Source organism: Microcaecilia unicolor, chromosome 5 (genome assembly GCF_901765095.1).
Source record: "Microcaecilia unicolor chromosome 5, aMicUni1.1, whole genome shotgun sequence".
In the NCBI taxonomy this organism is placed as follows: Eukaryota; Metazoa; Chordata; class Amphibia; order Gymnophiona; family Siphonopidae; genus Microcaecilia; species Microcaecilia unicolor.
Genome location: NC_044035.1, coordinates 171,824,340 through 171,842,175, shown reverse-complemented (window position 1 = coordinate 171,842,175; position 17,836 = coordinate 171,824,340). Strand labels below are relative to the sequence as shown.

General features: G+C 41.4%; 1 protein-coding gene across 1 annotated transcript in view; it reads left to right on the top strand.

Annotated features, from left to right (window-relative positions):
* The window catches only part of CALB2 (calbindin 2), a 214,175-nt gene extending 196,591 nt beyond the window's left edge, over positions 1-17,584 (top strand). The window contains exons 10-11 of the mRNA XM_030204920.1: positions 767-838; positions 16,987-17,584. Of these exons, the coding sequence (XP_030060780.1) occupies positions 767-838; positions 16,987-17,109 (195 nt within the window). The 3' untranslated portion in view covers positions 17,110-17,584. The remainder of the gene's footprint in view (positions 1-766; positions 839-16,986) is intronic.
* The last annotated feature ends 252 nt before the right edge of the window (positions 17,585-17,836 follow it).

Below are 17,836 nucleotides of genomic sequence, written 5' to 3'. Positions count from 1 at the left end.
AGCGTATTCTATAAGCGGCACCTAGATTTAGGTGCAGTATATAGAATACACTTAGTTGATATCTCAGTGCCTAAAATTACGCGCATCCATTTACACCAATGAAAATGTGGCGTAAATCCCAGCACATAGTTTTATGCACACTGGGCCATATTCTATATCTATACGCATACGTTTTGGAACACCCACAAAACACCCATTTCCCCGCCCATAACTACATCCCTTTTTGCCTGCGCATGTTAGAAGTTCGGCGCAATTCATTACAGAATCTGCTTAGCAAGTTGTGTGTGTAAATTCTAATTATTGCCAATTAGTGCTCATTATTGCTTGTTAAGAGCCGTTATCAGCGCTCATTAGCTTATTAAGCTTGTTAAGTTACACACGTTATTATAGAATCTGCTTGGATTTCGGTGCGGATCTCTAGGCATGCTATATTGAATCTGAGGGGTAGTGCACACACACACACTTATACCTTCTTTGGAGCAGGAGTAAATTTGTACTACTAGGGGTCATTGTATAAGTTTTACAAAATAGGCGTAATGCAGGTACCTTTTTGTTTATTTCACATAGGGGCCCTTTTATAAAATTACTCCCATAACGGTGATGGTAAAACTTGTGCTCATAAAAAAAAGTTAAGTTGTCATTTAAAAAGAGAAACACTTTTTTGAGTAGGCAACCCTGACAGAAGACCCTCTTTTTTTCAGGGTTGTCTTTATGGTGTAGATTCTATCCCACATGTCACTGATTCTGCTTTGTTCTAAATCCACAGGATGGAAATGGATACATCGATGAAAATGAACTGGATGCCCTGTTGAAAGACTTTTTTGAGAAGAACAAGAAGGTGAGTCCTTGGAGAAGAGAAGAAAATAAATTATCCTAGCATAGACAGATGGCGTCCAGCTCATGTCCTGTGCATGTTGCCATGGTATTGTCACGGCTGGGTGACACTAGAGGTTGAAGCCACACAGCTCGTTTTCATCTTGGCAAATTTTAAATGATCAGTACAAGAAGCGTCTCACTTCTCACAGCTGTGGTTTTGGATGAAAAGTATTTTCAGTGTACCAGATGCTCTGATTTCTTCATAAAGCTCTCTCTAATGTACCCTGCTCGTTGATGTGAGATTACTGTAGCTCGGCTCTCAACTCCATTAAACTATCACACACAGAACCATCAGGCTATTGGGTTTCTTGATCTGCTAAGAGTTTAAGCCCCCTGTATCTCTTGCAGTAGGAAGTGTATACTGCTGGTCTCCTGGGTAATTCTGGACCTGTCCTTGCCTATAATTGTGTTTCTCAAACTCTCATTGCCAAACATGCTGTCATAACAGGGTACGCAGGTCTACAAATGGGAAGGAAAAGAGGGAAGGGATTTTAGATTTAGTTCACACCTTTTTCAATAATTCAAGGCAAGATTCAATCATAGTAGGTATTTTTCTGTCTCTGAAGGGCTCATGATCTACGTTTGTACCTGAGGCAATGGAGAGTTAAGTGACTTGCCCAAGATCTCAAGGAGCTGCAGTGGGCTTTGAGCCCTAGCTTCCCTGATTCTCAGCCCACTCATCTAAACATTAGGCTGTAAAATAGGCTGTGCATGGCGGCAGAGGGGAGAGTGGGGTTGATAAACCAGTATCAGAAACAGTATTAATCAACTGTGAAATATAGAGGCATATTTTCAAAGCACTTATGGGGACTTGTACTAAAGCTTAGCTCAAGTTATAGGAATAACATGTGCCCTGCTGCAGATAACTCATGCTAAGCTTTAGTAAAAGACCCCCTTAGACTTACAAAGTTAAATGGGGTAATTCTAGAAAGGTTTTTCTGTTTCACACAAGGGAAAGTCCTTTCATGAAACTGCGTGGCTATATGTGCACATATTAGTACATGCACTGTCAAGATGAAGCATGCATATAATCGCACTGCGCAGATACATTTCTTGGAGTGTAGTTTGAGTGGAGCAGGAGTGGAGTTGCATGAATACACACACATAGTTCTATCTGCCTCAGAGCAGGTGCAAACTTGTGTACCATTGGGGAGGGGATAGATCTGGGTGGCTATTTTATCAAGACACATATGATATATAAAATGTTCCAGGTTGCCGTCCACTTTGTCACAGAGAGGATGGTAGATGCCTGGCTGGAATATCCTCCTGGTGGTGGAAATAAAAATAGGGACAGAATTTTAAAATGAGTGAGATAAACACAGAGGATCCTATATAGAAAGAGGTTGATGTCCCGGGAGGTGTGCTGTCTACCAGGTGCCAAAATTCAAGATGTTACGGGCTATGACTATTATCCAATGCTGCTCATCCATGTTGGCACAAATAATACTGCTAGATACCTCTCCAAACTTATCAAAAGTGACTTCATGGCTCTGGGAGAGAGGGTGAAGCAGACAGGTGCACAGGTGGTGATCTCATTGATCCTTCCTGTTGAGAGTAAAGGCCAAGGCAGAGAAGCTCGCATCGTGGAGATGAATATGTGACCACATAGATGATGTCATCAAGAACATTTTGGCTTCCTGGACCATGGGATGCTTTTCCAAGGGATGCTGAGCAGAGATGGTGTCCATCTATCAAAGAAAGGAAGAAGTGTCTTCAGCAGCAAACTGGCTAACCTACTGAAGAGGGCTTTAAACTAGAATTGTTGGGTCAGGGTGATCAAAGCCCCTAGGTCAATACAAGCTCTCAGGTAAGTGAAGCATTAAATACCTCTACACAAATGGGTAATGGAGCAACGTCTGGAAAGAAGTATATACTAATGCCTGAAGACTGAGAAATAAGGTTTTAGATCTTGAGGCTGTGATAAAAAAGATTGATTTGGATTTAGTGGTGATCACAGAGACATGGTTAACAGAGAACTCCAGGGTGTATCCTGGGGTGTTAATTTTTGTGAGCTTGTATGTGTTGTATTAGGATGAAATGATGAGACAGTGTAACAGAGAACCATGACTGGGATATAGTTATACTGGGCTATAATCTGTTCAGGGTAGGAAAAAAGGGAGGGGAGTAGCATGCTATTTAAAAGATAATATTAAAGCAACACAATTGCAAGACCTAAAGGGTAAGCAAGAGGCACTGTGGGTCAATATGGAAAGAGGGAATAGAAAATGTATTTACATTTGTGTGCTATACAGGCCTCCTTCATAGACAGAAGAAATGGACAGAGATTTATTTGAAGATATTCGAAAGGGGAAGTACTGCTAATAGGTGATTTTAATATGCCAGATGTTGAATGGGGTATCCCTATTCTGGGGTCTTTTAGAAGCAGGAAGATCTTGGATTCTCTATAGGGAAAACTATTCCAGCAGTTGGTAATGGAATCCATGTGGGATGGGGCCATACCGGACTTAGTGCTTACCTAATGAGGAGAGTGTTTTTGATGTTATAGTAGGTGATCATCTGGCATCCACTGATCACCAGATGGGGTGGTTTAATATTAATATAGGTGTGGAGAGGGTTCATTCAAAAGTGAAGGTTCTAGACTTCAAAAAAATAACTTTGTTCAGATAGGGGATTACCTCAAGGAATTGTCTAGATAGGAACATCTGGAAGATGTTGGAAAGTAGTGGGAAAACTGAAAGGAGATATTGTAAGGGCAGGAAACCTTTTTTATAAGGAAAGTAAATAAAAGTAAGAGGAAAAGGAGGCCGCTCTGCTTCTCAAATGTAGTAGCTGTAGATGCAAGGTTCCACATTAGGAGTCACCGCCCAGGAAAAGCTAGGTGTTGTTGTTGATGACACATTGAAATCCTCTGCTCAGTTTGCAGCGGCGGCTAAGGAAGCAAACAGAATGTTGGAAATTACTACTAAAGGAATGGAAAACAAAAATGAGAATGTTATAATGCCCTTGTATTGCTCCATGGTGAGACTGCACCTCGACTACTGTGTGCAATTCTGGTCATCGCATCTCAAAAAGATATAGCGGAATTAGAGGGCGACAAAAATGTTAAAGGGGATGAAATGACTTCCATATGAAGAAAGGCTAAAGTGGCTAGGTCTCTTCAACTTGGAGAAGAGACGGCTGAGGGGCGATATGATAGAGGTCTATAAAGTCCTGAGTGGAGTGGAACGGGTAGACATGAATCATTTGTTTAATCTTTCCAAAATACTAGGACTCGGAGGCATGCAATGAAACAACTAAGTAGTAAATTTAAAACAAACCAAAGAAAATATTTCTTCACTCAACATGTAATTAAACTCAGGACTTCATTGCCAGAGAATATGGTAAAAGCAGTTAGCTTAGCAGGGTTTAAAAAAGGTTTAGCTAATTTCTTAAAAGAAAAATCCATATGCTATTATTAAGATAGACTTGGGAAAATCCACTGCTTATTTCTAGGATAAGCAGCATAAAATCTGTTTTACTGTTCTGGGATCGTGCCAGGTGGCCACTGTTAGAAACAGGATACTGGGCTTGATGGACCTTCGGTCTATCCCAGTATGGCAAAACCCTTATTTTTTTACATTCTTATGTTCTTATGAGGTCAACCTTTATAAACTACAAGAGAATAATGTCAGGAAGTACTTTTTCACAGCAAGGGTGGTAGATAACTGGAATGCCCTCACGCAGGAGGTGATGGAGATGAAAATGATAACGGATTTCAAAAATGCATGGGATAAACACAAAGGAATCCTGTATAGAAGGCATGGGACCAAACAGGCTTAGCGGTGATTAGATAGCAACACCAATAATTGGGAAGGAAAGCCAGTGCTGGGCAGACTTCTACAGTCTATGCCCGGATCGTGGCTTGACAGATTCAGCTTCAGTAGCTGGAGAACAAGGCCAGTGCTGGGCAGATTTCTATGGTCTATCTATGCCCTGATCATGGCTGGACAGATTTGGATGGGTTGGAGTGGGGCTTTGATGACAACTTCAGAAGTTGGAGAACAAGCCCAGTACCAGGCAACCTTCTACAGTCTGTTCCTTGAAAATGGCAAGGACAAATCAAGATCAAGATATTTGAAACTATTTAACCGGTCAGGAACAGCTCCTGACTGATTAAATAGGGTTTAAGCGCCTAACCAAGTATATTCAATGGGAGATAACTGGTTATCTCCCGCTGAATATCCCAGTTAGTGGCTAACCGTTAACCAGCTATATCGTGTGACATAGCTGATTAGATGCAGTTATTAAGTGCCTAATCAGCTATGATAAGCGGTCAACATAGGCTGTTTAAATAGCAGTCCTATCTTTGACCGCTAAAACATTTACCAGTTAGTGCTGAATATTATTATTATTATTTGTTGCATTTGTATCCCACATTTTCCCACCTTTTTGCAGGCTCAATGTGGCTTACATGGTACCGTAATCGGCATTAACGATTTTGGTATGAACAAATACAAGTTGCAATTAATATCAAGGTGATATTATGGTAGAGTGAGATACATGTATGGTAAAGACAATTGGGGAGAACTTAGAGAGGGAAAGGAAGAGTTAGGATATGTCCGTTACGATCTTTGGTTAAGTTGTGTCGCAGATGTCCAGGTTTTTTATGTTGGGTCGGTGGGGTATGCCCTTCTGAACAGTTCTGTTTTTAGTGCTTTCCGGAAATTTATTTGGTCAAGTGTGGTTTTTACTTCTTTTGGTAGTGCGTTCCACAATTGTGCGCTCAGGTAGGAAAAGCTGGAAGCATAGGTGGATTTGTATTTGAGTCCTTTGCTGCTTGGGTAATGGAGGTTTAGGTATGATCTTGCTGATTTTATGGTGTTTCTGGGTGGTAGCTCGATGAGGTCTGTCATGTATCCCGGTGCCTCGCCGTAGATGATTTTGTGAACTGTCATGCAGATTTTGAATGCGATACGTTCCTTAATTGGAAGCCAGTGCAGTTTTTCTCGGAGTGGTTTGGCACTGTCAAAACGTGTTTTTCCATATATAAGCCATACTGCTGTGTTTTGGGCGGTTTGAAGTTTCTTTATGATTTGTTCTTTGCTTCTGCATAGATTCCGTTACAATAGTCTGCGTGGCTTAGCACCATTGATTGTACAAGGTTGCGAAATATTTTCCTCAGGAAAAATGGTTTCACACGTTTTAGTTTCCACATTGAGAGAAACATTTTCTTTATGGTGAGTTTAGCTTGGGACTCTAGTTGGAGGTTACAGTCGATTGTTACTCCGAGAATTTTCAGGCTGTCTGAAATAGGGAAGGTGTATCCTGGGGTGTTAATTTTTGTGAGTTTGTATGTGTTGTATTAGGATGAAATGATGAGACAGTGTGTTTTTTCTGTGTTGAGTTCATGATGTTTAAACTGAGCTTGATTTTATTGGTGATTTCTGCTAAATCATGTTTGTAGGGGATGTATAGAGTGACATCATCAGTGTAAATGAATGGATTAAGGCCATGTGTAGATAAGGCTTTGGCAAGTGGGACCATCATGAGGTTAAAAAGGATCGGTGATAGTGGGGATCCTTGTGGTACTCCGCAGTCTGGTTTCCAGAGTGACGATATGTTGGTGCTTGATTTCACTTGGTATGTTCTGGTGGTTAGAAAGCCCTTAATCCAGTTGAGAGTGTTACCACCAATTCCAAAATAGTCTAGGAGTCTTAGCAAGATATTATGGTTAACCATGTCGAATGCTCTGGACATGTCAAATTGAAGGAGGAGAATGCTTTTGCCTTTAGCTATCTCCTGTTTGAATTTGGATATCAGCATAGCAGCCAAAATAAACCTGGATATTCCATGCCGGTCGCTGGATACTGCCCGGCATTGAATATCCGGGTTTAATGCCGGTGCTGGATACCTGCTGAATATTGGGCCTATATATGTACCTGCATATTTTATAAAATAGGCATGTTCAGTCTGCTCAAACTACACCGTCGGAGACACTTAGCATGATGCACATATAAGCATGCTTTATCATGTCAGCATGAGGGCTTGTATGTGTGTATGCAGCTGCACAATTTTATAAAAGCTATTTTCCATGTATATAATGCTTTGTAAAATGACTCCGCATATGTCCAAAGTTACAGTGGGGGAAATAAGTATTTGATCCCTTGCTGATTTTGTAAGTTTGCCCACTGACAAAGACATGAGCAGCCCATAATTGAAGGGTAGGTTATTGGTAACAGTGAGAGATAGCACATCACAAATTAAATCCGGAAAATCACATTGTGGAAAGTATATGAATTTATTTGCATTCTGCAGAGGGAAATAAGTATTTGATCCCCCACCAACCAGTAAGAGATCTGGCCCCTACAGACCAGGTAGATGCTCCAAATCAACTCGTTACCTGCATGACAGACAGCTGTCGGCAATGGTCACCTGTATGAAAGACACCTGTCCACAGACTCAGTGAATCAGTCAGACTCTAACCTCTACAAAATGGCCAAGAGCAAGGAGCTGTCTAAGGATGTCAGGGACAAGATCATACACCTGCACAAGGCTGGAATGGGCTACAAAACCATCAGTAAGACGCTGGGCGAGAAGGAGACAACTGTTGGTGCCATAGTAAGAAAATGGAAGAAGTACAAAATGACTGTCAATCGACAAAGATCTGGGGCTCCACGCAAAATCTCACCTCGTGGGGTATCCTTGATCATGAGGAAGGTTAGAAATCAGCCTACAACTACAAGGGGGGAACTTGTCAATGATCTCAAGGCAGCTGGGACCACTGTCACCACGAAAACCATTGGTAACACATTACGACATAACGGATTGCAATCCTGCAGTGCCCGCAAGGTCCCCCTGCTCCGGAAGGCACATGTGACGGCCCGTCTGAAGTTTGCCAGTGAACACCTGGATGATGCCGAGAGTGATTGGGAGAAGGTGCTGTGGTCAGATGAGACAAAAATTGAGCTCTTTGGCATGAACTCAACTCGCCGTGTTTGGAGGAAGAGAAATGCTGCCTATGACCCAAAGAACACCGTCCCCACTGTCAAGCATGGAGGTGGAAATGTTATGTTTTGGGGGTGTTTCTCTGCTAAGGGCACAGGACTACTTCACCGCATCAATGGGAGAATGGATGGGGCCATGTACCGTACAATTCTGAGTGACAACCTCCTTCCCTCCGCCAGGGCCTTAAAAATGGGTCGTGGCTGGGTCTTCCAGCACGACAATGACCCAAAACATACAGCCAAGGCAACAAAGGAGTGGCTCAGGAAGAAGCACATTAGGGTCATGGAGTGGCCTAGCCAGTCACCAGACCTTAATCCCATTGAAAACTTATGGAGGGAGCTGAAGCTGCGAGTTGCCAAGCGACAGCCCAGAACTCTTAATGATTTAGAGATGATCTGCAAAGAGGAGTGGACCAAAATTCCTCCTGACATGTGTGCAAACCTCATCATCAACTACAGAAGACGTCTGACCGCTGTGCTTGCCAACAAGGGTTTTGCCACCAAGTATTAGGTCTTGTTTGCCAGAGGGATCAAATACTTATTTCCCTCTGCAGAATGCAAATAAATTCATATACTTTCCACAATGTGATTTTCCGGATTTAATTTGTGATGTGCTATCTCTCACTGTTACCAATAACCTACCCTTCAATTATGGGCTGCTCATGTCTTTGTCAGTGGGCAAACTTACAAAATCAGCAAGGGATCAAATACTTATTTCCCCCACTGTATATGCTTAAATAGCAGCATTCAAGGGCAGGCTAGAAACTTTAGATGTTTATTTATGCCCATATACAGTGCCTTTACACATATAGGACTTGATTCTATAAATCACGCCTAAAAATTTGTTGCCAAAATGAAATTCACTTAGGCGTATTCTATAAGGTATGTAAGTAAAGTAATCTGTAGAATAAAGCATAAATTTCCATATGGTTTATGTGACTAAATTTAGTCACAGTCAATTACACCAACTAAAACCTGGTGTAAACCCTGATGCCTAAATTAGGCACGGATCGGGTGTATTCTATAACAACGCGCATAGATTTTTTAAACGCTCATGACCCACCTATATCCACGCCCACATTTCAACTATGCGACTTAGAATTTATGAGCACCACTTTACAGAATACACTTTGACAATAATGCGTGTAAATTCTACTTAATGCCAATTAGTGCTAATTGCTTGCTAACATCCAATTATCAACACTGATTAGCTTGTTAACTAATTAAGTTATGCGTATTCTTATGGAATACGCTTTGATTTCTGCATGGAAGTCTTGGTGTGATATGTGGAGGGGCATTTTCGAAAGAAACGTCCAAGTTGGGATTTGAACCTCCTTGCGAAACAGTGAAATCCTGGGGCGGGGAAACCCGTATTTTCGAAACAAGATGGACCGTCAAAGACGTCCAAATCCTTAAATTTGGACGTCCATAGATTTGGACGTCCATAAACATGGACGTTTCTGACTTTCGGCAATTTTCAAAACCAAAGACGTCCATGTCAAAAACATCCAAATGCAAGCCATTTGGATTTGGGAGGAGCCAGCATTTGTAGTGCACTGGTCCCCCTGACATGCCAGGACACCAACCAGGCACCCTAGGGGGCACTGCAGTGGACTTCATAAAATGCTCCCAGGAACATAGCTCCCTTACCTTGTGTGCTGAGCCCCCTCAAAACCCACTACCTACAACTGTACACCACTACCATAGCCCTTATAGGTGAAGGGGGGCACCTATATATGGGTACAGTGGGTTTGTGGTGGGTTTTGGAGAGCTCGTTGTTTCCTCCACAAATGTAACAGGTAGGGGGGGTGAAGTGCACTGCAGTACCCACTAAAACTGCTCCTGGGACCTGCATGCGCTATCATGGACCTGAATATGACATCTGAGGCTGGCATAGAGGCTGGCATGACATATTTTTAAAGATGTTTTTTGAGAGTGGGAAGGGGTTTAGTGACCACTGGGGGAGTAATGGAAGGTCATCCCCGATTCTCTCCAGTGGTCATCTGGTCATTTCGGGCACCTTTTTGTGCCTTATTTGTAATAAAAACATGTCCAGGTGAAAACGTCCAAGTGTTCATCAGGGACATCCTTGTTTTTTTTAGATTATGGGTCAAGGACGTCCAAGTGTTAGGCACACCCAAGTCCCGCCTTCTCTATGCCTCCGACACACCCCCTTGAAATTTGGACGTCCTTGCAACGGACTGCAGTTGGAGACGTCCAAAATCGGGTTTCGATTATACCAATTTGGATGTCTCTGGGAAAAGGACGTCCTTCTCTTTCGAAATTGAACCCGATAGAATCCTGGGGATAGAGTGGCATTTTAGGAAGGATGTACAAATTGGAACTGAGACATCCAGATCAGGAGGTCTCAGTTCTGTTAGGGGGTCTTTTATGTAGACACACTGGTATTTTTACCGCACATTAAAAATAGGCACATGCTAAAAGCTAAAGATGCCCATAGGAATACATTAGTATTTTAGAACAGGATCTGCTGAGCAGAGAAATGGACATTTATGCTCTGCTTAAGTGCAGTAGGAGCATTCATTTTAGCAACATAAATATCTAAAATATCAACTGGTCAGAGCTGGCACAAACATTTATGCGCAGCACCCAAAGGTTTATGTTATAAAAGAGCAACTTAAACGTTTATGTGCTGGAACAAAAATATTTGTAAGTCATTTTAGAAATATAAATGTTTATTTTTCCCAAAGCTGTCACAGAGCCCGGTATCCCTTGCCAGTTTTGCTTTTGGGGGAACATCAAGAACTAGGGGATTAAGGAAATGACCTGTCCTATTCCCTCCAGTTGAGCACCGCTCAATTCAAACACTTCTGTGAAACCTAGATGTAAATCCTGGCACCAATTGTTTTGGACATAGATATGTATTCTCCTTCTGAAATGGAGAATGCATAGTTTATTTTTTGGCCTGCCCTAATCTTACCCAAAATTACTACTACTACTACTACTATTTAGCATTTCTATAGCATTACAAGGCGTACGCAGCGCTGCACAAACATAGAAGAAAGACAGTCCCTGCTCAAAGAGCTTATAATCTAATAGACAAAAAATAAATAACGTAAGCAAATCAAATCAATTAATGTGAACGGGAAGGAAGAGAGAAGGGTTGGTGGAGGCGAGTGGTTACAAGTGGTTACGAGTCAAAAGCAATGTTAAAGAGGTGGGCTTTCAGTCTAGATTTAAAGGTGGCCAAGGATGGGGCAAGACGTAGGGGCTCAGGAAGTTTATTCCAGGCGTAGGGTGCAGCAAGACAGAAGGCGCGAAGTCTGGAGTTGGCAGTAGTGGAGAAGGGAACAGATAAGAAGGATTTATCCATGGAGCGGAGTGCACGGGAAGGGGTGTAGGGAAGGACGAGTGTGGAGAGATACTGGGGAGCAGCAGAGTGAGTACATTTATAGGTTAGTAGAAGAAGTTTGAACAGGATGCGAAAACGGATAGGGAGCCAGTGAAGGGTCTTGAGGAGAGGGGTAGTATGAGTAAAGCGACCCTGGCGGAAGACGAGACAGGCAGCAGAGTTTTGAACCGACTGGAGAGGGGAGAGGTGACTAAGTGGGAGGCCAGCAAGAAGCAGATTGCAGTAGTCTAAACGAGAGGTGCCAAGGGTGTGGATGAGGGTTTTGGTAGAGTGCTCGGAAAGAAAGGGGCGGATTTTACGGATGTTGTAAAGAAAGAAACAACAGGTCTTGGCAATCTGCTGGATATGAGCAGAGAAGGAGAGAGAAGAGTCAAAGATGACCCCAAGGTTTCGAGCTGAGGAGACAGGGAGAATGAGAGAGCCATCAACAGAAATAGAAAACGGGGGGAGCGGGGAGGTGGGTTTGGGGGGGAAAATGAGAAGCTCGGTTTTGGTCATATTTAATTTCAGGTGGCGTTGAGACATCCAGACAGCAATGTCAGACAAGCACGCTGAAACTTTGGTTTGGATGCAAGGTGAGATATCGGGTAGAAAGGTAGATTTGGGAGTCATCAGCATAGAGATGGTAGGAAAAGCCATGGGATGAGATTAATGAACCAAGGGAAGAAGTGTAGATAGAAAAGAGGAGGGGACCAAGAATAGAACCCTGAGGTACGCCGACAGGCAGAGGGATAGAAGTAGAAGAGGATCCACCAGAGTGAACACTAAAGGTGCGGAAGGAGAGGTAGGAAGAGAACCAGGAAAGGACAGAGCCCTGGAATCCAAGTGAGGACAGGGTATCGAGAAGTATGCTGTGATCGACAGTGTCAAAAGCAGCGGAAAAATCAAGAAGAATGAGGATGGAATATTGACCTCTGGATTTAGCCAGTAATAGGTCATTGGAGACTTTAGTAAGCGCAGTTTCGGTTGAGTGGAGAGGGGAAAACCAGATTGTAGTGGGTCAAGAATAGCATGTGAGGAGAGAAAATCAAGGCAGCGGCGGTGAACAGCACGCTCAAGTAATTTGGAGAGAAAAGGAAGGAGGGAGATGGGTCGGTAATTAGAGGGACAAGTAGGGTCGAGTGAAGGCTTCTTAAGGAGAGATGTGACCCAGACCATGCCCCCTTGCCTGCTTTTCAATTCTAGATATCCAGTTTTATTAAATTGGAATTTAGACACTTATGCATATAAACTAAATGCCAACTTATGTACATCTAAAACCCAATAGTGCTTCTAAGCACCATAAATGGCAGCACTTAATATATGTGTAATGCGGTCAATGCAGTTGTCATTATGTTTAATGTAGGGCTACTATTTAACAGGCCTAAACTAAATGCATTACTCATTCAGATAGCAAAGCAGCTGAACACTAATATTGTTGCAGTACGCTCTTGCTTCACACCTTTACTATATTGACCGCATTGGGTCATTTAGAGAGATTTTCAGCCAATACTATCCATACAAGTGCTGAAAATCTCCAAATAATGGAGCTATACTTGCACTGGGTACCAATGAATATATAATTCTGTTTCAGTAGTCGCTCCTATAGGTGTAATTTTATACATTTTGTCCACATAAAATGGTGTTTATAAAATTACCCCTGGTGGTATGTGTTAGAGGCCAACCAAATTTCGGTTTTGGATTTGTCTGAAACCTGAAACTCACTCCTCCCACCTTGCAATCATGCATCCCCTCATGATCACTAACATTCACACCTCCTCATGAGAAGGCATAAATGTCCACAACTTCAATCTAGCTGCGATTTCTGCTGGTTTACCCTACTATGTTCCTTAACTTGCATGATCCACCACACTCTTGCTCACAAGCTGACAGAATTTGGTCTGTATTTATCCCTTTCACAACAGATCAAGTCAAGCACCTTTTACACAAATACACCAAATCACAATGCATGCTTGATATATGTCCTATTTATCTTCTCAAAACAGTTCCTATTGAATTCATAGACTGTTTAAACTCTATTCTTACTTCAATATTGTCTCAAGGTTCATTCCCTTCTCAAAATGAAAACATCATTCTGACTTCCCAAAGAACACCCAGATTAGCCAAAGCACAGTCTCCAACTATAGACCAGTAGCTTCAATTCCTTTATTAGTCAAAATAATGGAAGGTCTGGTAACACATCAACTCATGGATTACCTTCAACTACACTCTATATTACACAGTTCGCAATCTGGTTTCAGACCCTCCTATAGTACTGAAACAGTCTTTACCACTCTCATAGACCGCTACTAAATGGACTTGGGAAAAATCCACAATTTCGGGAATAACTTGTATAAAATGTTTGTACGTTTGGGTAGCTTGTCAGGTGCCCTTGACCTGGATTGGCTGCTTTCAGGGACAGGATGCTGGGCTCGATGGACCTTTGGTCTTTTCCCAGTATGGCATTACTTATGTACTTATGTAGATGAGAATTAGGTAAAGGTAATATGATCTTAATACTCCAATTCGATATGTCTAGCACCTTTGACACTGTAGATCATGATATTCTTCTTAACATCCTAGACCATTATAGTATATGTGGAGTAGTCTTAAATTGGTTCTCTGGATTCTTAAAATTAATATCTTACCATGTCAAACAATCAGGTACAATTTCGTCATCATGGTCTCCCAGTTGTAGAGTACCGCAGGACTCTCCTTTAGCTCCCATCTTATTCAACATCATGATGATTCCCCTAGGTAATTTACTGGAAAAGAATGGTCTTCCAACTTAACATTGATGCTGACGATGTTACTATTTACATTCCATTTACCAAAGAAATAAATGATATAACTCATTTAATCAAATTAGGTATCACACTGATGGAATCCTGGGGCATCCACTTTCAAAATGAAACTCAATATAGAAAGAACTAAACTACTTATTATCACCAACCCTTATCATCCCATGACTCTCTAGAATTTCAAAATTGATAACACTACATATCCACTTGACTCCACAATGAAAATCCTTGAAATCACAATACACCAATTTCTTTCAGTAGAAAATCAGGTTTCTAAAATAGTTTCAAATGTTTTTTTAACACATTATGGAAACTTACATTGTTGAGACCATTTTTCACTAAGTCAGTCTTTCGCACAATAGTTCAATCCTTAGTTCTAACAAAATTTGATTACTATAACTCCATCTATGCTGGCACCAAATGTGGTCTTCTGAAAAAAACTACAAACTGCCCAAAATACTGTGGTGCATCTTATCTGTAGATCTCCATTCTTCGCCAAATCTTCCCCTCTTCTATTTAAATTACACTGGCTACCAATTAAAAAATGGAAAAGAAAATAAGATGATACCTTTTTTATTGGACATAACTTAATATATTTCTTGATTAGCTTTCAAAGGTTGCCCTTCTTCGTCAGATCGGAAATAAGCAAATGTTGGTAGATGACAGTATATATGAGCGAAACATCAAAGCATTTCACTCATATATACTGTCATCTACCATTTGCTTATTTCCAATCTGACGAAGAAGGGCAACCTTCGAAAGCTAATCAAGAAATGTATTGTTATGTCCAATAAAAAAGGTATCATCTTATTTTCTTTTCCATGTTTTATTTTGTTTTATTTATATTGATTACCTTTAAAAGTAGACTAACACGGCTACCACACCTCTCTAATTAAGAAATGAATATCATTCAAATTATACGTTTTCATTCACCAAATCCTATATGGCATGTCTCCATCCTTTATGAATGATCTCATTGTATTATCTCCTCGTTATGTGATAAAATCCTCCAGAGAATATCTCACCTTACATTTTCCAAACTGTAAAAAAGCAATCTACAAAACAATCCATAATGCCAACTTCTCATACCAAGGAACCAAAATTTGGAACACCTTACCTAAACCAATTAGACATATTAATGATTTCATGTCATTTCATAGCTTATTGAAAACACATTTCTTTAGTTCAGTCTTCAGTAAACCTATGAACTAAATCTTAATCAATGCTATACCCGGCACTTCTTACCAATCCTTTATCCTCTTTAAGAACCCTTTGTCATAGAATCTATTCCCATTTCATCCATCCTTAAATTGCTGATTATTACTACAATATCAAATAGTTGCTCTGTGCTCAACTAAGTCTTCCTTTTTCTCTAACTTCTGCACTCCTAAAACTATCTGTTCTTTTCCTTCTATATTGGTTCAATTCAAGATATTAATACTTGCATAATGTTTTATTGAAAATCTGTTTAATATGACATATTATGTACCATTTGAATGTTTTTGATAAGTTAGTCACATTGAACCTGAGTTTCACTCAGGATAATGTGGGATAGAAATATCAAATGAATAAAATAAATAAATAAAGACTCGTGGAGGGGCATAATCGAACGGGGCGCCCAAGTTTTCCTGAGGGCGTCCCCGCAGGATGGCCCCATGAAGGGGCAGGGAAACCGCTATTATCGAAACAAGATGGGCGTCCATCTTTCATTTCGATAATACGGTCAAATCTCAACATTTGGGTCAACCTTAGAGATGGTCGTCCCCTGTTTTTGGCGATAATGGAAACCGAGGATGCCCATCTCAAAAATGACCAAATCCAAGGCATTTGGTCATGGGAGGAGCCAGCATTTGTAGTGCACTGGTCCCCCTCACATGCCAGGACACCAACCGGGCACTCTAGAGGGCACTGCAGTGGACTTCACAAATTGCTCCCAGGTGCATAGCTCCCTTACCTTGTCTGCTGAGCCCCCCAACCCTCCCCACAACTGTACACCACTACCATAGCCCTAAGGGGTGAAGGGAGGCACCTACATATGGGTACAGTGGGTTTCGGGTGGGTTTTGAAGGGCTCACATTTACCAGCGCAAGTGTAGCAGGTAGGGGGGGATGGGCCTGGGTCCGCCTGCCTGAAGTGCACTGCACCCACTAAAACTGCGGGTCCAAGAAAACAGCAGGGTAACCGATCTGCAAATTTAGGAGCAGTTCAAATTTGCGCATGCAATTTAAATGAATAACGATCCAACTAGTGCTAATACGTGGCTTTTTAATAAGCAATTATTGGCACTAATTAGATTTAATTGGATGTTACACATGTAAAGTTAGGTGCTTGATCTGCACCTAAAATTTACATGCAGCCTGAAAAGGGGGGCAAGGAAAGGGGAGAGTACTGGGTGTTTCAGGGCAGAACGGGGGCATGATTTTGAGTTACACATGTAATTACAGAATGAGGGTGTTCCACATGTAAAGTTAGGCATGGACATTTGCATCATGTTTTCTTTGGTGCAAATGGTCGCGCCTAAATTTAGTAGTGGCCATAACGCTTAAGCAGCATTCTATAAACCGTGCCAAACTTTAGTTGCAGATTACGGAATACCGCTTAATTGGAGTTTTTCAGCACCGATGTTTTAGGTAGCATTTACTGAGTAAAACCCTAAGTGCTCCTGCATTATGTCTGTATTATCCAGTTAGTATGCACTAATACAAACACACTAGCTGGATAATGTTTCTATGCCCAATCTTCACCTATGACATGCCCCTTTCTGGCAAGTAAATAAATAAACAGCATGTGTTTAGCACATACTGAAAGGCAAATCACCACAAAACGCTTTCATGTGTTTTGTGGTAAGCTTTTTGTCTCACGCTAAGTATGCATTAGCACTTAACAGGATTTAGTAAAAAAAAAAGGGCTCCTAAATGCACACTAACAAATGCACATCCCTACCAGCTACAGGTGTTGTGCAACTTCTACAGCTGTACCAGTGTGCTGAACGTTTCTTTTCACTATCCACTAGGAGGTGAACATCCAGACTCTCACCAACTACAGGAAGAGCATCATGTCACTGTCTGATGGAGGGAAGCTCTACCGCACCGAGTTGGAGATTGCGATGTGCAACCAAGCCAGATCTCCTATGTAACAAAATCACCCCTTTCTAAAATCTACTCCCCCCTCCACACCCCACCCCTACCCGTGTCATTTTCAGGAGGGTAACTAATGAGAAGGAAGGAAGAATAGGATTAAGAAAGACAACTGGTGACTCCACCTGCAGGTGGCACTGCTCAATGTGTTGATCTGGAGCCAGAGACTTTGTGGAAAAATGAGAAGAGAGGCAGCATCATGACCTCACCCATCAATAGCTCTTGGGTTTAGGATAGTTGTCATGTAGTCAGTTCATATGTAATTCCTAACCCTTCTGATTCTCCGGCTTCAGCTTCTGAAGGGTTGATTTGGTAGTTCTTGGTTGATTGTTGCTGTTGTGTAGTGTATGTGGTTTAAGTTTTTGAGGGGGGAGATGATTTCCTGAATTCTTGGATTTAGAGTGGAAGTATATTTTTTTCTTCTTTTTTTTATTTTTAAATTTAAAAATTTGGTTTTGTTGTTTACCAAAGAATGGTTTACAAATAAAATCGATAAGTACTGCTATGAGCGTGGCACATACATTGTCTCATCAGTTTCCTTTATTCTAGCTCCAAAAGACCACGATATTGACACAATAATAAAATGTACTTGTTGCTGTAGCCAAGGGAACTACAGTTGTCCCTCTTTATATCAACCTACTTTTCTATAAATTACTGAAGACTTTTGAACTATAATGTGACATTCGTTTACTATAGTACAACAGTTAAGTTCTGGTATTGTAAACA